The 13,203-nt window shown below is 43.1% G+C and overlaps 1 protein-coding gene across 10 annotated transcripts in view; it reads left to right on the forward strand.

Annotated features, from left to right (window-relative positions):
* The window catches only part of MAPRE3 (microtubule associated protein RP/EB family member 3), a 203,890-nt gene that overhangs the window by 138,260 nt on the left and 52,427 nt on the right, over positions 1-13,203 (forward strand). For all 10 annotated transcript variants that reach the window (XM_033939398.1, XM_033939394.1, XM_033939390.1 and 7 more), the window contains 2 exons: positions 515-660; positions 11,565-11,766. In XM_033939398.1, the coding sequence (XP_033795289.1) occupies positions 515-660; positions 11,565-11,766 (348 nt within the window). The remainder of the gene's footprint in view (positions 1-514; positions 661-11,564; positions 11,767-13,203) is intronic.

Here is a 13,203-nt window from a genome sequence, read left to right on the forward strand (position 1 = left end):
GGCGTCTCTGATCGTAAACAGACACAATACTCGAGACACCTGCAGCCTCCATTTCCCACATTTGTCACAGCCACACTATGTACACTACAGAGCTCCTAAGCACACATCCTGCTGCTTCAGGCACTGAAGTGAAAGTGAAACAAGGTTTACTCCAATTGCATCAGCCACTCCCCAATGTTGCCAACTGTGCATTATTTATGAAATGACCCTCATATGTTATCTAATCTAATCTAAATCTTGGGTTTATATACCGCATCATCTCCGCAGATGGAGCTCGACACGGTTTACATGGTTAGGGAAGGAACGGTTTACATGGTTAGGGAAGGTTATGAAGCAGTGAGCGTCCTCTCAGCAGAGTGGACCAGTCTGGTTAAGTCCAACTCGCTCTCTTCTAAGGGTGTGTGTATAGTACAACTGGTAGTTTTATATTTGACTTATGCTGCTCGTCAAAGCTGTTTAAAAGAAAGTGATTGCTGCCTCGTTTCCCCTAATATGAAGTGTCTGTTCTTTCCAGGTGCAGCATACTGCCAGTTTATGGACATGTTATTCCCAGGCTGCATACATTTGAAGAAAGTTAAATTTCAGGCAAAACTTGAACACGAATACATCCACAACTTCAAAGTATTACAGGCGGCATTTAAGAAAATGAATGTTGATAAGGTATGTGTTTTTGGTGCTTCAGTTTTTCACAAGTAGACATTTATTAGAATATTTGGGTTACCCTAGTTTAAATAAAGAACATCATCAAGGAAGATCTACCACAACCATCAAAATAGTATCTAATATAATAAAACCCTAAGCCGCGCATGCGCACTCCCACTCCGTGCGCTGGTTTTCCGTGAGCTGTAGGGACCCGCAGGTAGGAGTGCGCATGCGCGCTTATGGTTCTGTTTTTCATCCTGTTTTTCTGTCTGGCCTGCTCCCTGCTCGCCTTGCCGTATTGTATTTTTTAGTTGAAAGACGCGGCGGCGGCTCCTCTCACGATCCCCGCCTGCGTCGGACTTCCGACGCAGGTGGGGATCATGAGAGGAGCCGCCGCCGCGTCTTTCAACTAAAAAATACAATACGGCAAGGTGAGCAGGCCAGACCGAAGCTCCGACTTGAACTGCCAGTTGGCCGGCTCCCTTGCCAGAGTTATTTTTCAGTTTAAAGGTGCCGCCGCGGCTCCTGTCACAAGCCGCACCTGCTTCAGAGAAGACTTCTAATGCAGGCGGGGATCGTTAGAGGAGCCGCGGCGGCACCTTTAAACTGAAAAATAACTCTGGCAAGGGAGATCACCACAGCAGCCACTCCCCTCCTCCCGCCCTCTCTCTGTCTGCCGGAAAAAAACAAACAAACCCCCAACAATCGCTGGCATGTAGGGGGGAAAGGGGAGCTTGCAACAACAAAAACTCCCGATGCCCGCGACTGTGACCCCCCCCAAAGTAAACTCCCCTGGAGCAAGGGGGGAGAGGGAGATCATTCCCATCTGTCCGAAGAAGGAACCGGCAGGTTAGACGGTCAGCTGGGGGCAGGAGCAAGGGAATCAATCATGAGATGAAGGTGGAGGACAAGGAGGAGAATGATAGTTGGGTGGGGGCAGAAAGAGATGCCTGATTGGGAGTTGGGGCCTGGGTTGGTGAGGAGAAGAGAGACATGGGATAGCCACTAGAGAGAGAGGCTTTGGGCGGGTGAGAGAAGCAGGCATTTGGAGTGCAGATAGGAGAGAGAGAGTGCATGGATGGGGTGGGCCACCACCACCTCAGCGAATGAGAGCTAAAGTAACCCCTCCCCTCCCCCGCCAGGAATGTGCGGGCAACTGACCACAGCTGGATTGAGGAAAGGGCAAAGGATCCCTTAGCTGGAAGGCGGCTTCAGTGAGGGTCTGGGCAGGGAGAGCGACAGAAAGAAAAAAAGTTAGAAAGAAAGAAAGAAATATAAACAGCAGGAGGGAGAAAGAAAGATAGAAAGAAATAAAGAAAGATAGACAGGGCAGGGAGAGAGACAGAAAGAAAGGAAGAAAGAGAGGGGGACAGGAGAAAGACAGACAGACATCTATTCTAGCACCCGTTAATGTAACGGGCTTAAACACTAGTAGAACAATATAAGTGCACTAACCATATAGCATTTTTTTAGGGTGTGTATTAAGGGCAGAGAATGGGCATGGAAGTGCTTTTCAGCTAGTTTACTGATGCTACTAAATGAATAATGCTGATTTAAAGTGTTACCCCTAAGCACCTCCTAAATAGTAAGTGCTTTTGCCAGGGGCATAGCTATCAATGAGTGAGCCTGGCAAAATGCCAGGACTGCCCAATGATAGGGGGCTCCCTGTGGTTGCACTCTTCTCCCTGCAGGTCCTGGCATTTCTTCCCTTTTCTCTGCTCCCTCAGAGGACTAGTATTTCCCCCACCCCTCTCTCCCTTTGGGGGCCCTTCAAATCCATAGCAAGCAGCCAGCAGAAGCAGTGAGGTAAACACTGTCTCCAGCTGACACCGCCCAGGGCCTTTCCACTGCTGGGCTCTGCCTACATGAAGTGACATCAGAGAGGTAAGATAAGGCAGAGGAAGGACTCTGACTGGAGGCAGTCTGCTTACCTTGCTGTATCTGTGGGCTTCTTGCTGCAGATTTTGAGGGCCTGAGGAGGAAAAGTAGAGAGATACTTGGGGCCTGTGCATTGGGGGGGGGGGGGGTTGTTGAGGAAGAGGGAATATTGAGATCTGAGAAAGAAAAAGTGAGAGATAATGATGGACCAAAGGGGGTGAGTGGAGGGAATAGCGAGAGAGACGGAAACTGAGAGTGGGAATAGGGAGATACTGGACCCTGAGGAAAATCGATGCTGAACTAGTGGAGGGACAGAGTGATGCCACTCTGTGGAAGGGGGAGAGAGAGAGACACACACACAATGGGTCCAGGGTGGGAGGTGTTAAAGAAAGGGAAGAGAGATGCAATAAGTGGAGAGATAGGGACACAGGGGAGAGATAGGGACAATGAAAGGATAGGTACTGAACATGAGGGGAGGATAGGGATAGGGACAAAGGATGGATAGTGGACATAGAAAGATAAAGTATCAAAATGTCCTGGAAAGAGATTTGAGAAAAAACCCCAGAAAAGTAGACAAGAGAAACAACAAATGTAGAAAAAAGTGTATATTTTCTAAAATTTATTAATTGTAATATCGGCTTTAGGAAATGTGCATCTCTGATAGCTTGCATTTCAGTTTCTATTTCTATGACAGGTATTTTTTATATAGGCCTTGAATTTGTTTGCAGGGTTTGTTTACTGGAGCTTTGAAGGGGTTTCTCCTCCTCCTCCTTCTCCCACCTAGTCCCCATTACCCTGGGAGAGATGGTGTTATTGGAGAGCCCATCTTAATTTCCCCACCCAGGACCCATTCAGTTCTAGCTATGCCACTGGCTCCTCCATCAATTTTATCAGTGGCTATGCATTAATGCTAACATTAGTACACAGCCAGAAAAATATATGATTGAAAAAAGCTGAATTTATGGCCGTGCTACACATTGGCTTAGTGCACATGAAAGTCCCATGTTAGGACGCATTAAGCCCATTTAGAAGTGTTGCTTAGTAAAAGGACCCCAAAATGAAGAGTGATACAAGAAATCTTCAGGAGTGATTAAGTACTTAACAGCTAAGATATAGTGCCAATATAAAGTGTAGAGTTGTATGTTTAGGGGTGTAGAAATCAGAGAGCTTGCTCCTTACTGATCCTAGGCTACTTTAAATTCTTTAGCTGTGTTTTCTCTCTACCACCTTTGTTTTCTGATGTTGCTTTACCCAGGAGAGTATAGAACTTTATGAGGAAGGAAACAAGAACTGATTGGGCAAAAAAATTATGTCCTGTAGTGCAGTGTTCTTCAACCTTTTTACACCTATGGACTGGCAGAAATAAAATAATTATTTTGTGGACTGGCACAGGTCCGCAGACAGGCGATTGAAAAACACTGGGCTAAGTCATGGGCCAGACCAACCCATCTCCACCCAATCTCTGTCCCAGACCCCAACCCCATAATAGTACTAATTGTAACACTATTTTTTTCCATTCATTTTTCATATATACACACAGGGCTCCTTTTACTAAGTTGCGATAGCGGTTTTAGTGCGCGTGCTTAGCACGCACTGAATTGCTGCGCGCACCAGACGCTAATGCCAGCATTGAGCTGGCGTTAGTTCTAGCCGCGTAGCGTGGGTTTAGCACGTGCGGCAATTCAGCGCATGCTAAAAACGCTAGCGCACCTTAGTAAAAGAAGCCTACAATATAATCTTATTAACAACACATAATGGTTAACCACAAAATTATACTACACGAAGCAACTGTATGCGTCTCAACATTCATTCCTACAAGAACACAGACAACCCCTATGTAAATACGGAACCAAAAACTAAAAGTACAAACAAACCCTAAGATGCAAGACTCTGCATGCAGTACAACACCAGAGAAAAAGAAACAAATGCATTTCTTCCTGAACAGTGCAAAATGCAGACAGCAGATTTAAATTCTCAAAATTGACACAATTCAATCACTAAATTCAAAAAATAAAATCATTTCCCCTACCTTTATTGTCTCTCTCCCTCCATGCTGTGCCTTACCTTCTGACCTGCTCCCGCCTGGCTGTTTTAAGCCGCTCCCAGTGTTATCTTTGGGCCTGCTCCCTCTTCCTCACTGATGCAGTGCACAAAGCCACGGGCAGCGGCTCCTCACGTGTCCCGCGCCTCATCTGGAAGCCTTCCCTCTGACGTTGCGATGTCAGAAAGAAGGCTTCCAGTTCAGGCGCAGGACGTGCGTAGGAGCTGCTGCCCATAGCTTTGTGCAATGCGGCAGTGAGGAAGAAGGAGCTAGCTCGAAGATAATGCCGCACCGATCGCACTGCGGACCGGCGGTTGAAGAACACTGTTTCGGGCCTGATGCATGTGTCGGCCCTGAGGACTGACAGGAAACTTCTGTGGACCAGCAGTTGAAGAACACTGCTGTAGTGGGTCAAGCTTTGTACAGTTGGTATATATCCCCATTAAATTTCTTTGTACAGCTATCGGTGTTTCCATTTAATAAACATAATTCAATGTGGCCCTCCATTTAGCCCAATTCCTTTCAACTGAGAGCCAGTGTCAATTTTGTTGCATTCAAGCAATGTCTCACTAATTTTGTTTGTATTCGAAGCCTGGTATTTTCCTATTAAACGGAATCCAAAGCTATGTAAGCCATTTGATTTGAAACCTTATACTCTTTCAAAAAATCTCTGGCATTGGGGCATTCTTCTATATGCCCTAGTATCCATTTAGCTGCACATTGTCGCCAGCAGGTCAATAAAGCCCACGGGTAGGAATGTAGCTCTGGGCAGTGCCCACCCAATCTTGACTCATGCCCACCCAGTCTCATGGCATGAGCATGTGGTGGTGCCTTGACTAGGCTGCAGTGCCAATCCTCGCAGTGGCACTGCATGTACAGCTCAGTGCGCCACCTCTGAGGACGAGTGAATTTCTGCCCATCGTAGCCCCAGCTCCATAAGTGTGTGTGGGGGGTGGGGGCACTTGCTCCGCCATACTCCGCCAGGGCAGGCCTGCCCACTTTGAGCTCAGGCCCACCCAAAATTGGCTGCTTAGCTACATTACTGCCTAAGGGTTCCATTGACTAACCTTATCTGGAGTCAAGTACCAGCAATACACATCTTAACATTATTCTCAAGCACGTTTGCTGCCATAACAATTTTATTCATTACAGACTCCATGGCTTTTCACTCTATGGACACTACAAAAATATTTCCATTCTATGGGTCATACTAGAAAATTCTTAAGGAGATGTCCAATAATCTGTCCATAAGCTGACATGTAATTGGGTTATGTAGCAAGACAATGATCCAGAAAAGCAAGTCTAAGGAGAAGCAAAATTAAAGCTTTGGATTGGTCTAGTCAGAATTCTGATTGAACCCAACAGAAATGCTGTGGCAGGATCTGAAACAAGCATTTCATGCATGAAAGTCTTCGAATGTGTCTAAATGAAGGCAATTCTATAAAGAAGAGTGGGTTAAGATTTCTTAACAGTGGGTTAAGATTTCTTAACAGTGATGTGAAAGACTGATATCAAATTATAGAAAGTATTTGTAATTATTACTGCTAAAGTGGTGCAACCAGTTAATAAGTATGGGAACAGTTATGTTTTTACATGGGTGACATGGGTGTTGGATTACTCTGGGGCCTTTTTACTAAACTGAGTTAAAGTTTTGCACTCACAACATATTTACATTTCAGTAATTTTTATTAGTGATGCCAGGGTGGGAGCAGGCCCCTCTACCCCCATCTGAGCTTTGGTTGAGGAACAAAATGGCTGTCATGACCCCTAGCAGAATCAGATGTGTATGTTGGAGAGTGTGAGCTGCTATTCATTCTGACGACAGCCACACTGACTGACTGCAGGTAGTGCAACTGCACTTACCGCCTCATAGCCGGCCATTTCTCCATTCATCCATGTCATGTCCAGATCCTGCCCACTTGGGTCCTGCCTTTTTAATACAGGAAATAACAGTGTGAGTTTGAGCTACTATCTACCTCGTGGTAAACCAAGAACATAAGAATACCTATCTGGGTCAGACCAATGATCCATCTAGCCCAGTATTCCATCTTCATGGAATCCAATTCACAAGTACCTGGCAACAACCCAAATAGTAACAGCATTCCAAGCCATAGATCCAGGGCAAGCAGTGACTATGGACTTTTCCCCCAGGAACTTCTCCAAACCTTTTTTAAAACCAGCTACATTAAACACACTTACCACATCCTCTGGCAACACATTCCAGAACTTAACTATTCTCTGAGTGAAAAAATATTTCCTCCTGTTGGTTTTAAAAGTATTACTCTCCAATTTTGAGTGCACCCTAGTCTTTGTAAATCTTGATGCAGTAAAAAATCAATCTATTTTTACCCATTTTGTAGACTGCGATCATATCTCCCCTCAGTCGTCTCTTTCCCAAGCTGAAGACCCCTAACCTCTTTAGTCTTTCCTCATATGAGAAGAGTTCCATCCTCTTTATTATCTTGGTTGCTCTTCTTTGATCTTTTTCTAGTGCCACTATATCTTTTTTGAGATAAGGAGACCAGAATGGAACACAATACTCAAGGTGAGGTCGCACCATTGAGCAATACAGAGACATTATAACATTATTAGTCTTGTTTACCATCCCTTTTCTAATAATTCCTGCATCTTGTTTGCTTTTTTGGGCAGAAGGTTTCATTGTCCACGATGACACCCAGATCTTTTTCTTGAGCTCTGACCCCCAAGGTAGATTCTAGCTTCTGGTAACTATAATTTGGATTATTCTTCCCAATGTGCATCACTTTGCATTTGTCCACATTATATGTCATCTGCCATTTGGACGCCCAGTCTTCCAACCCTACCCTTTGTTTTCTGTCTGATAACCAATTCTTAATCCACAATTGAACATTGTTTCCTATCCCATGACTCTTTAATTTTCTCAGGAGCCTCTCATGAGGAACTTTGTCAAAAGCTTGCTGGAAATCCAGAGACACTACATCAGGGGTGCCCAAATGGTCGATTGCGATCGACCAGTAGATCACAAAGGCAACACGAGTCGATCGTGTTGCCTTTGCGATCTTGTTCTTCCTGCCTCCCCAAGCCAGGCCTGGTGCGTATAAGTGCCGGACCCACAAGTCTTCACCTCCAACGTCAATTCTGACGTCGGAGAGGAGGTTCTGGGCCGGCTAATCTTTGCCTGGCTGGCCTGGAACTTCCTCTCTGACGTTAGAATTGATGTCAGAGGTGAAGGCTTGTGGGCCTGGCGGTTGTACGCGCCAGGCCTGTCTCAGGGAAGCAGGGAGAAATCGGCGCGGTAGCTTGGGGGAGGGCAAGGAGAGAGAAAGAATTGGGGAAGTGGAGAAATTGGCACGATGGCTTGAGGGGGGCAAGGAGAGAGAAAGAAAGAAAGACAGGCAGGCAGGGGGAGAGAGAAAGACAGAAATAAAGAGGGGGCAGGGGGAGAAAGAAAGAGAGACAGAAAGAAAAGGGGAGGGGGCAAAAAGAAAGAAAGGCAGAAATAAGTAAATATTGGATTTACAGAAGAAGGAAATGCAACCAGAGACTCATGAAATCACCAGACAAAGAGGTAGGAAAAATAACTTTATTTTCTGTTTAGTGATCAAAATGTGTCCGTTTTGAGAATTTATATCTGCTGTCTATATTTTGCACTATGGCCCCCTTTTACTAAACTGTGATAGTAGTTTTTAGCGTAGGGAGCCGTGAGGGGCATTCAACGCTGCCTGCACTAAAAACCGCTATTGCGGTATAGTAAAAGGGGCGGGGGTATATTTGTCTATTTTTGTATAGTTGTTACTGAGGTGACATTGCATATTTTAAAGTCATCTGCCTTGACCTCTGAAAAAAAACCCGAATACAAATGATAATTAACATTTTCTCTACGTACAGTGTGCTTTGTGTTTTTTAAAATTTTATTGTAGATCATTTATTGTAGATCATTTTGACTTGGCCATTTTAAAAATAGCTTGCAAGCCAAAAAAGTGTGGGCACCCCTGCACTACATCAACCAGCTCGCCTTTATCCAAATATTTATTCACTCCTTTGAAAGAAGGCAAGACCTCTCTTGGCTGAATCCATGCTGACACTGTCTCATTAAATCATGTTTGTCTACAAGTTCCACAATTTTATTTTTTATAATTGTTTCCACTATTTTGCCCGGATCTCCCCTGGAGCCTTTTAAAAAAATTGACGTTAACACATTGGCCACCCTCCAGTCTTTAGGTACTACAGACGATTTTAGCGACAGGTTACCGATCACTAGCAACAGATCAGCAATTTCATGTTTGAGTTCTTTCAGTACCCTCAGATGTATACCATCCAGTCCAGGTGATTTATCACTGTTTAACTTGTCAATTTGGCTTAGTACGTCTTCCAGGTTCATCGAGATTTCTTTCAGTTCCTCTACCACATCACCTTTGAAAACCATTTCCGGTTCAGGATTCAGGAAGATTTCTTACATCTTCTTTGGTAAAGACTGAAGTCAATCATTCAGTCTCTTTGCTATAGCCTTATCCTCCATGAGCACACCTTTTACTCCTTGATCATCCAATGGTCTCACAGATTCTCTCACAGTTTTTCTGCTTTTGATGTACCTAAAAGAATTGTTACTATGAATTTTTGCCTTTTTGGAAAATTGCTCTTCATATTCATGTTTAGCTTTCTTTATCAATGCTTTGCATTTAACTTGCCAGTTCTTATGTCTCTTCTTATTTTCTTCATTGATATCCTTTTTCCATTCTTTAAATGATTTTTTTGGTTGTAATAGCCTTTTTCACTTCACCTTTCAACTACGCCGGCTCTTATTTACTCTTCTTTTTACCTTTTCTTATACATGGAATGCATCTGGTCTGGGCTACCACGATGGTATTTTAAACAACATCCATGCCTGGTTTACACTTCAGACCTTTGCCACACACCCTTTTAGCTTTGTTTTAACCATTTTCCTCATTTTATCTTAGTCTCCCTTGCAAAAACTAAATGTCACTACAGTAGATTTCTTTGGTAATGTCACTCCAGTTATCAGCTCAGATTTGATCATGTTATGATCACTGTTCCCAGCGGGTCCAACATACCGCCTGTACTATGCCTTGCATTCCACTAAGGACCAAATCTAAAATAGCTCCTCCCCCTCTTATTGGTTCCTGGACCAGTTGCTCCAAGAAGCAGTCATTTATGACTTCTAGGAATTTTACCTCCCTAGCATTTATCCAGTAACATTTATCCAGTCAGTGTTTGGGTAGTTGAAATCACCCATTATTATACTATTGCCCAGTTTGCCAACTTTCCTAATCTCTGAAAACATTTCTTCATCTGCCTGCTCATTCTGTCCTGGGGGACGGTAGTATAACCCTACCCGTATATTCCTTCCCTTCACACATGGAATTTCTATCCATATAGATTCCACACTGCTATCTGTGTCGTGCAGAATGTTTAACATATAGCGCAACCCCCCCCCTCCATTTTGATCTACTCTTATCATTGCAATATAATTTGTACCCAGGTAACAGTGTCCCATTGATTGTCCTCCTTCTACAAGGTCTCTGAGATGCCTATTATATCTACCTCATCATTCAGTGCTATATACTCTCCTACTTTATTTTTTAGACTTCTAGCATTTGTGTACAGATACTTCAAATTGTGTTTTTCCTTGTATCTACAGGCTGCTGAGAAGATACTGGGATAACTTGACATGTTTGCTTACATCCCTTTTAAGCACTCTTGGCTTTCTTTCACCATTTTTGAAACCTCTCTATTGGGACTTCCTAAATGTTCCGATTCAACAGTATCCTTCAAGGGTGCTCCACACAAGTTTTTAGGTTTAATAAGAACTTTCTATCCTGCATTATGGGCAGTGTTTTTTAGGTGCTGTACGTTCTAAAAGAGGTAAAAGACATAATAGTGAGGGAAGGGAGAAAACTACAAAATTCTGGTAAACAAAATGGGAAGGAAAATAACAGCCCATATTAACTGCTTTTCGCAGCTTAGAAATCAGGCCTCCTTATTCTTTAAGGGTATGCATTTACTCAGATTCACTTTGTCTAATATTACATTATGTTTAAACATAAGAAACCATTTAGTGTGACATATATACAATAATTGGGGGAATCAGAAGGGGAAATTCTGTATATTGCTGAATATCCATAGAAACTGTAATAGTCGCAGCTCACCACATATATTCAGCACCATCAGCTATCCAGATAGTGGTGCTGAATACTGCAGTAGACCTTTTTAAAAAAAATGCTGGCTATGGTGTTTGAATACTAGCCAAGAGGTTTCATTACTCCCTGTGTCCTGAGATGTCTGTAAAAAGCATTTAATCTTTTTCTCAAAGTTCTACAGCCAGAAGATTGCACTATTACAGGACAGGCACCTTATCATTCTGTAATCCTCTAGTTCAGAGGTGTCCAACCTTTTGGATTCCCTGGGCCGCATTGGCCGGTAAAAATGTTTCTGGGGCAGCACAAATGCGCAAACGCTGCAGCAAGACAGAGGAGGGAGCCGGCAAGATGGTAAACACCCAGGGGCAGCAGAGGAAATCACTGCATCGCCTTCGACCGGGGCCACACAAAATCCTTCACGCATGCGGACCTCGGGTCGCAGGTTGGACACCCCTGCTCTAGTTCTTTTCCTCTATTTGATGTTTTACCTATGTGTGTCATCTGAAGGAGATCCAGTTTGACCCACTTTCTCATTTAAGTGAGCCTTTCCTTTCTCTCATATCCTGCACTACTCCCTACTCTTCTAAGCCCTTGTGCACTAGTCACAGATTTGGGTAAGATGGGGATATTTATTTTCTTTGAAGTTTTTTCTTTGGATCTCATTTAGGTTGATAATTTTTATGGACAATTTTTCATAAGTCATAAGCTAGCTCAGTATGAAGAGCCTTTGCTTTTTTGTGATTGTTTTATCTACTTGAATTAGAAGATTTGCTGTTTAACAATGATGTATGTGATTCAATTGCAGAATGTTACTGGAGTTACTAAATGATTTCTCTGTTTTGTTGTGACTTTTTGTCTTGTTTTAGATTATTCCAGTAGAAAAATTAGTGAAAGGCAAGTTCCAGGATAATTTTGAGTTTGTTCAGTGGTTTAAGAAATTCTTTGATGCAAACTACGATGGAAAGGAATATGATCCGTTGCTGGCAAGACAGGGACAAGATTTGGTTCCCCCACCCAATCCTGGAGAGCAGGTCTTCAATAAGCCCAAGAAACCCATTGGCACTGCAGGTAACAGATAGGGCAGAATTCCTCAAAATTCAGTTACTCATCTCATCTTACCTTAAGCCATTACAATGGCTTCCTATCTGCTTCTGTACATCATTCAAATATATCTTCCTCATCTACAAATACATACACTCTTCAGCTCATCATTACTTCTCTCTTCTTTCCTTATATGAGTACTCTTCCTTGTAAACTCTATTCATCTGGCGAGTAATTTGTTAATTGTGCTCTTTCTCTCCATTGCTTATTCCTGTGTCTACTCTTTCAAACTTGCTCCATATTTACTTAGAACAAACTTCCTGAGCTGGTTTGTCACACTCCTTCTGTAGCTGCATTCAAATCCAGACTTAAAACTAATCTTTTTGAAATTGCTTTATGTACATCTTGACCATTTTTCTATAATGTATTGAATAGAATATCTTTCTCATTGATGTTTTTCTTGACTAGATTATAATCTCTGTGGTCTAATGACTCTCTTACATGCATCTTCACTGCACTGCTTACACATAGTAGCACTTAAAAAAAAGTTATTGATGACATCCCAACAAAAAGTGTCTTGTATTTAAGATTTTGTATTTTTTTTAAGTACATTAAACCAACATTAGAGAGAATGCAGATTAATAGAGTCTTACCCTAAGACTTCATATTAGGCATCTCTTTTTCACATATAATTTTGCTTGAATTAGAACAGGACTCGGCAATCTTTGTTGGCCCCTTCAACATTTACTGCAAGGAAAAGTTTCTCTTCTGTTTTAGCTGCCATGTTTTTCCTGCATCCACAGCCAAGAAACAGGTCACCTTTTTGTAACATGAGATGGCAGAGCACTTCAGTGAGTTTTTAAATCTCTGATGGTGTTGGCATTTTGGCAGTGACAGTGTGAGAAGGCTTGGTTGTGCTACCATATGGCATGTATGCCAGAGGTTTCCAGCTCCTAAATCAGAATAGAAATGCATGGTCAGGGGAAGAACTGAACAAAACACCTTAGGCAAGGATTGTTTTTAGTGCACTCTTTCTTTATGGCCTCACAAACTTAAATCAAAAAGGCAGATAATACCCTCTATATCTATTTCTATTTCTGCGTCGCTCATACCTAGGTGGGCTCAAGGCGACTTAAAGAAGTGGGTGAGGTGAGGAAGGCGGAGGGGTGGGAGAAGAGAAGAGGAGGGGGGAGCGAGAGGGGGGAGGGGGAGGAAAAGATTACAGGTGATTTTAAGTGTCAACTAGATGAGTTTTCTCTGACTCCTAACTGAATGCTCAGGGTGATTACTTTTCCCTGGGTAAGTCACTCATAGGATAACATCATTTATTCTAGGACAAGCAGGCAGCATATTCTCACATGTGGGTGATGTCATCCATGGAGCCTGGTATGGACAGTGAAAAGTGCACTGTCACTTTAAGCTTTGCGAAGCTTCGAGACTGCCCACACCCTGCATGAATGAGTG

This window comes from Geotrypetes seraphini, chromosome 3, assembly GCF_902459505.1.
Source record: "Geotrypetes seraphini chromosome 3, aGeoSer1.1, whole genome shotgun sequence".
Lineage (NCBI taxonomy): Eukaryota > Metazoa > Chordata > Amphibia > Gymnophiona > Dermophiidae > Geotrypetes > Geotrypetes seraphini.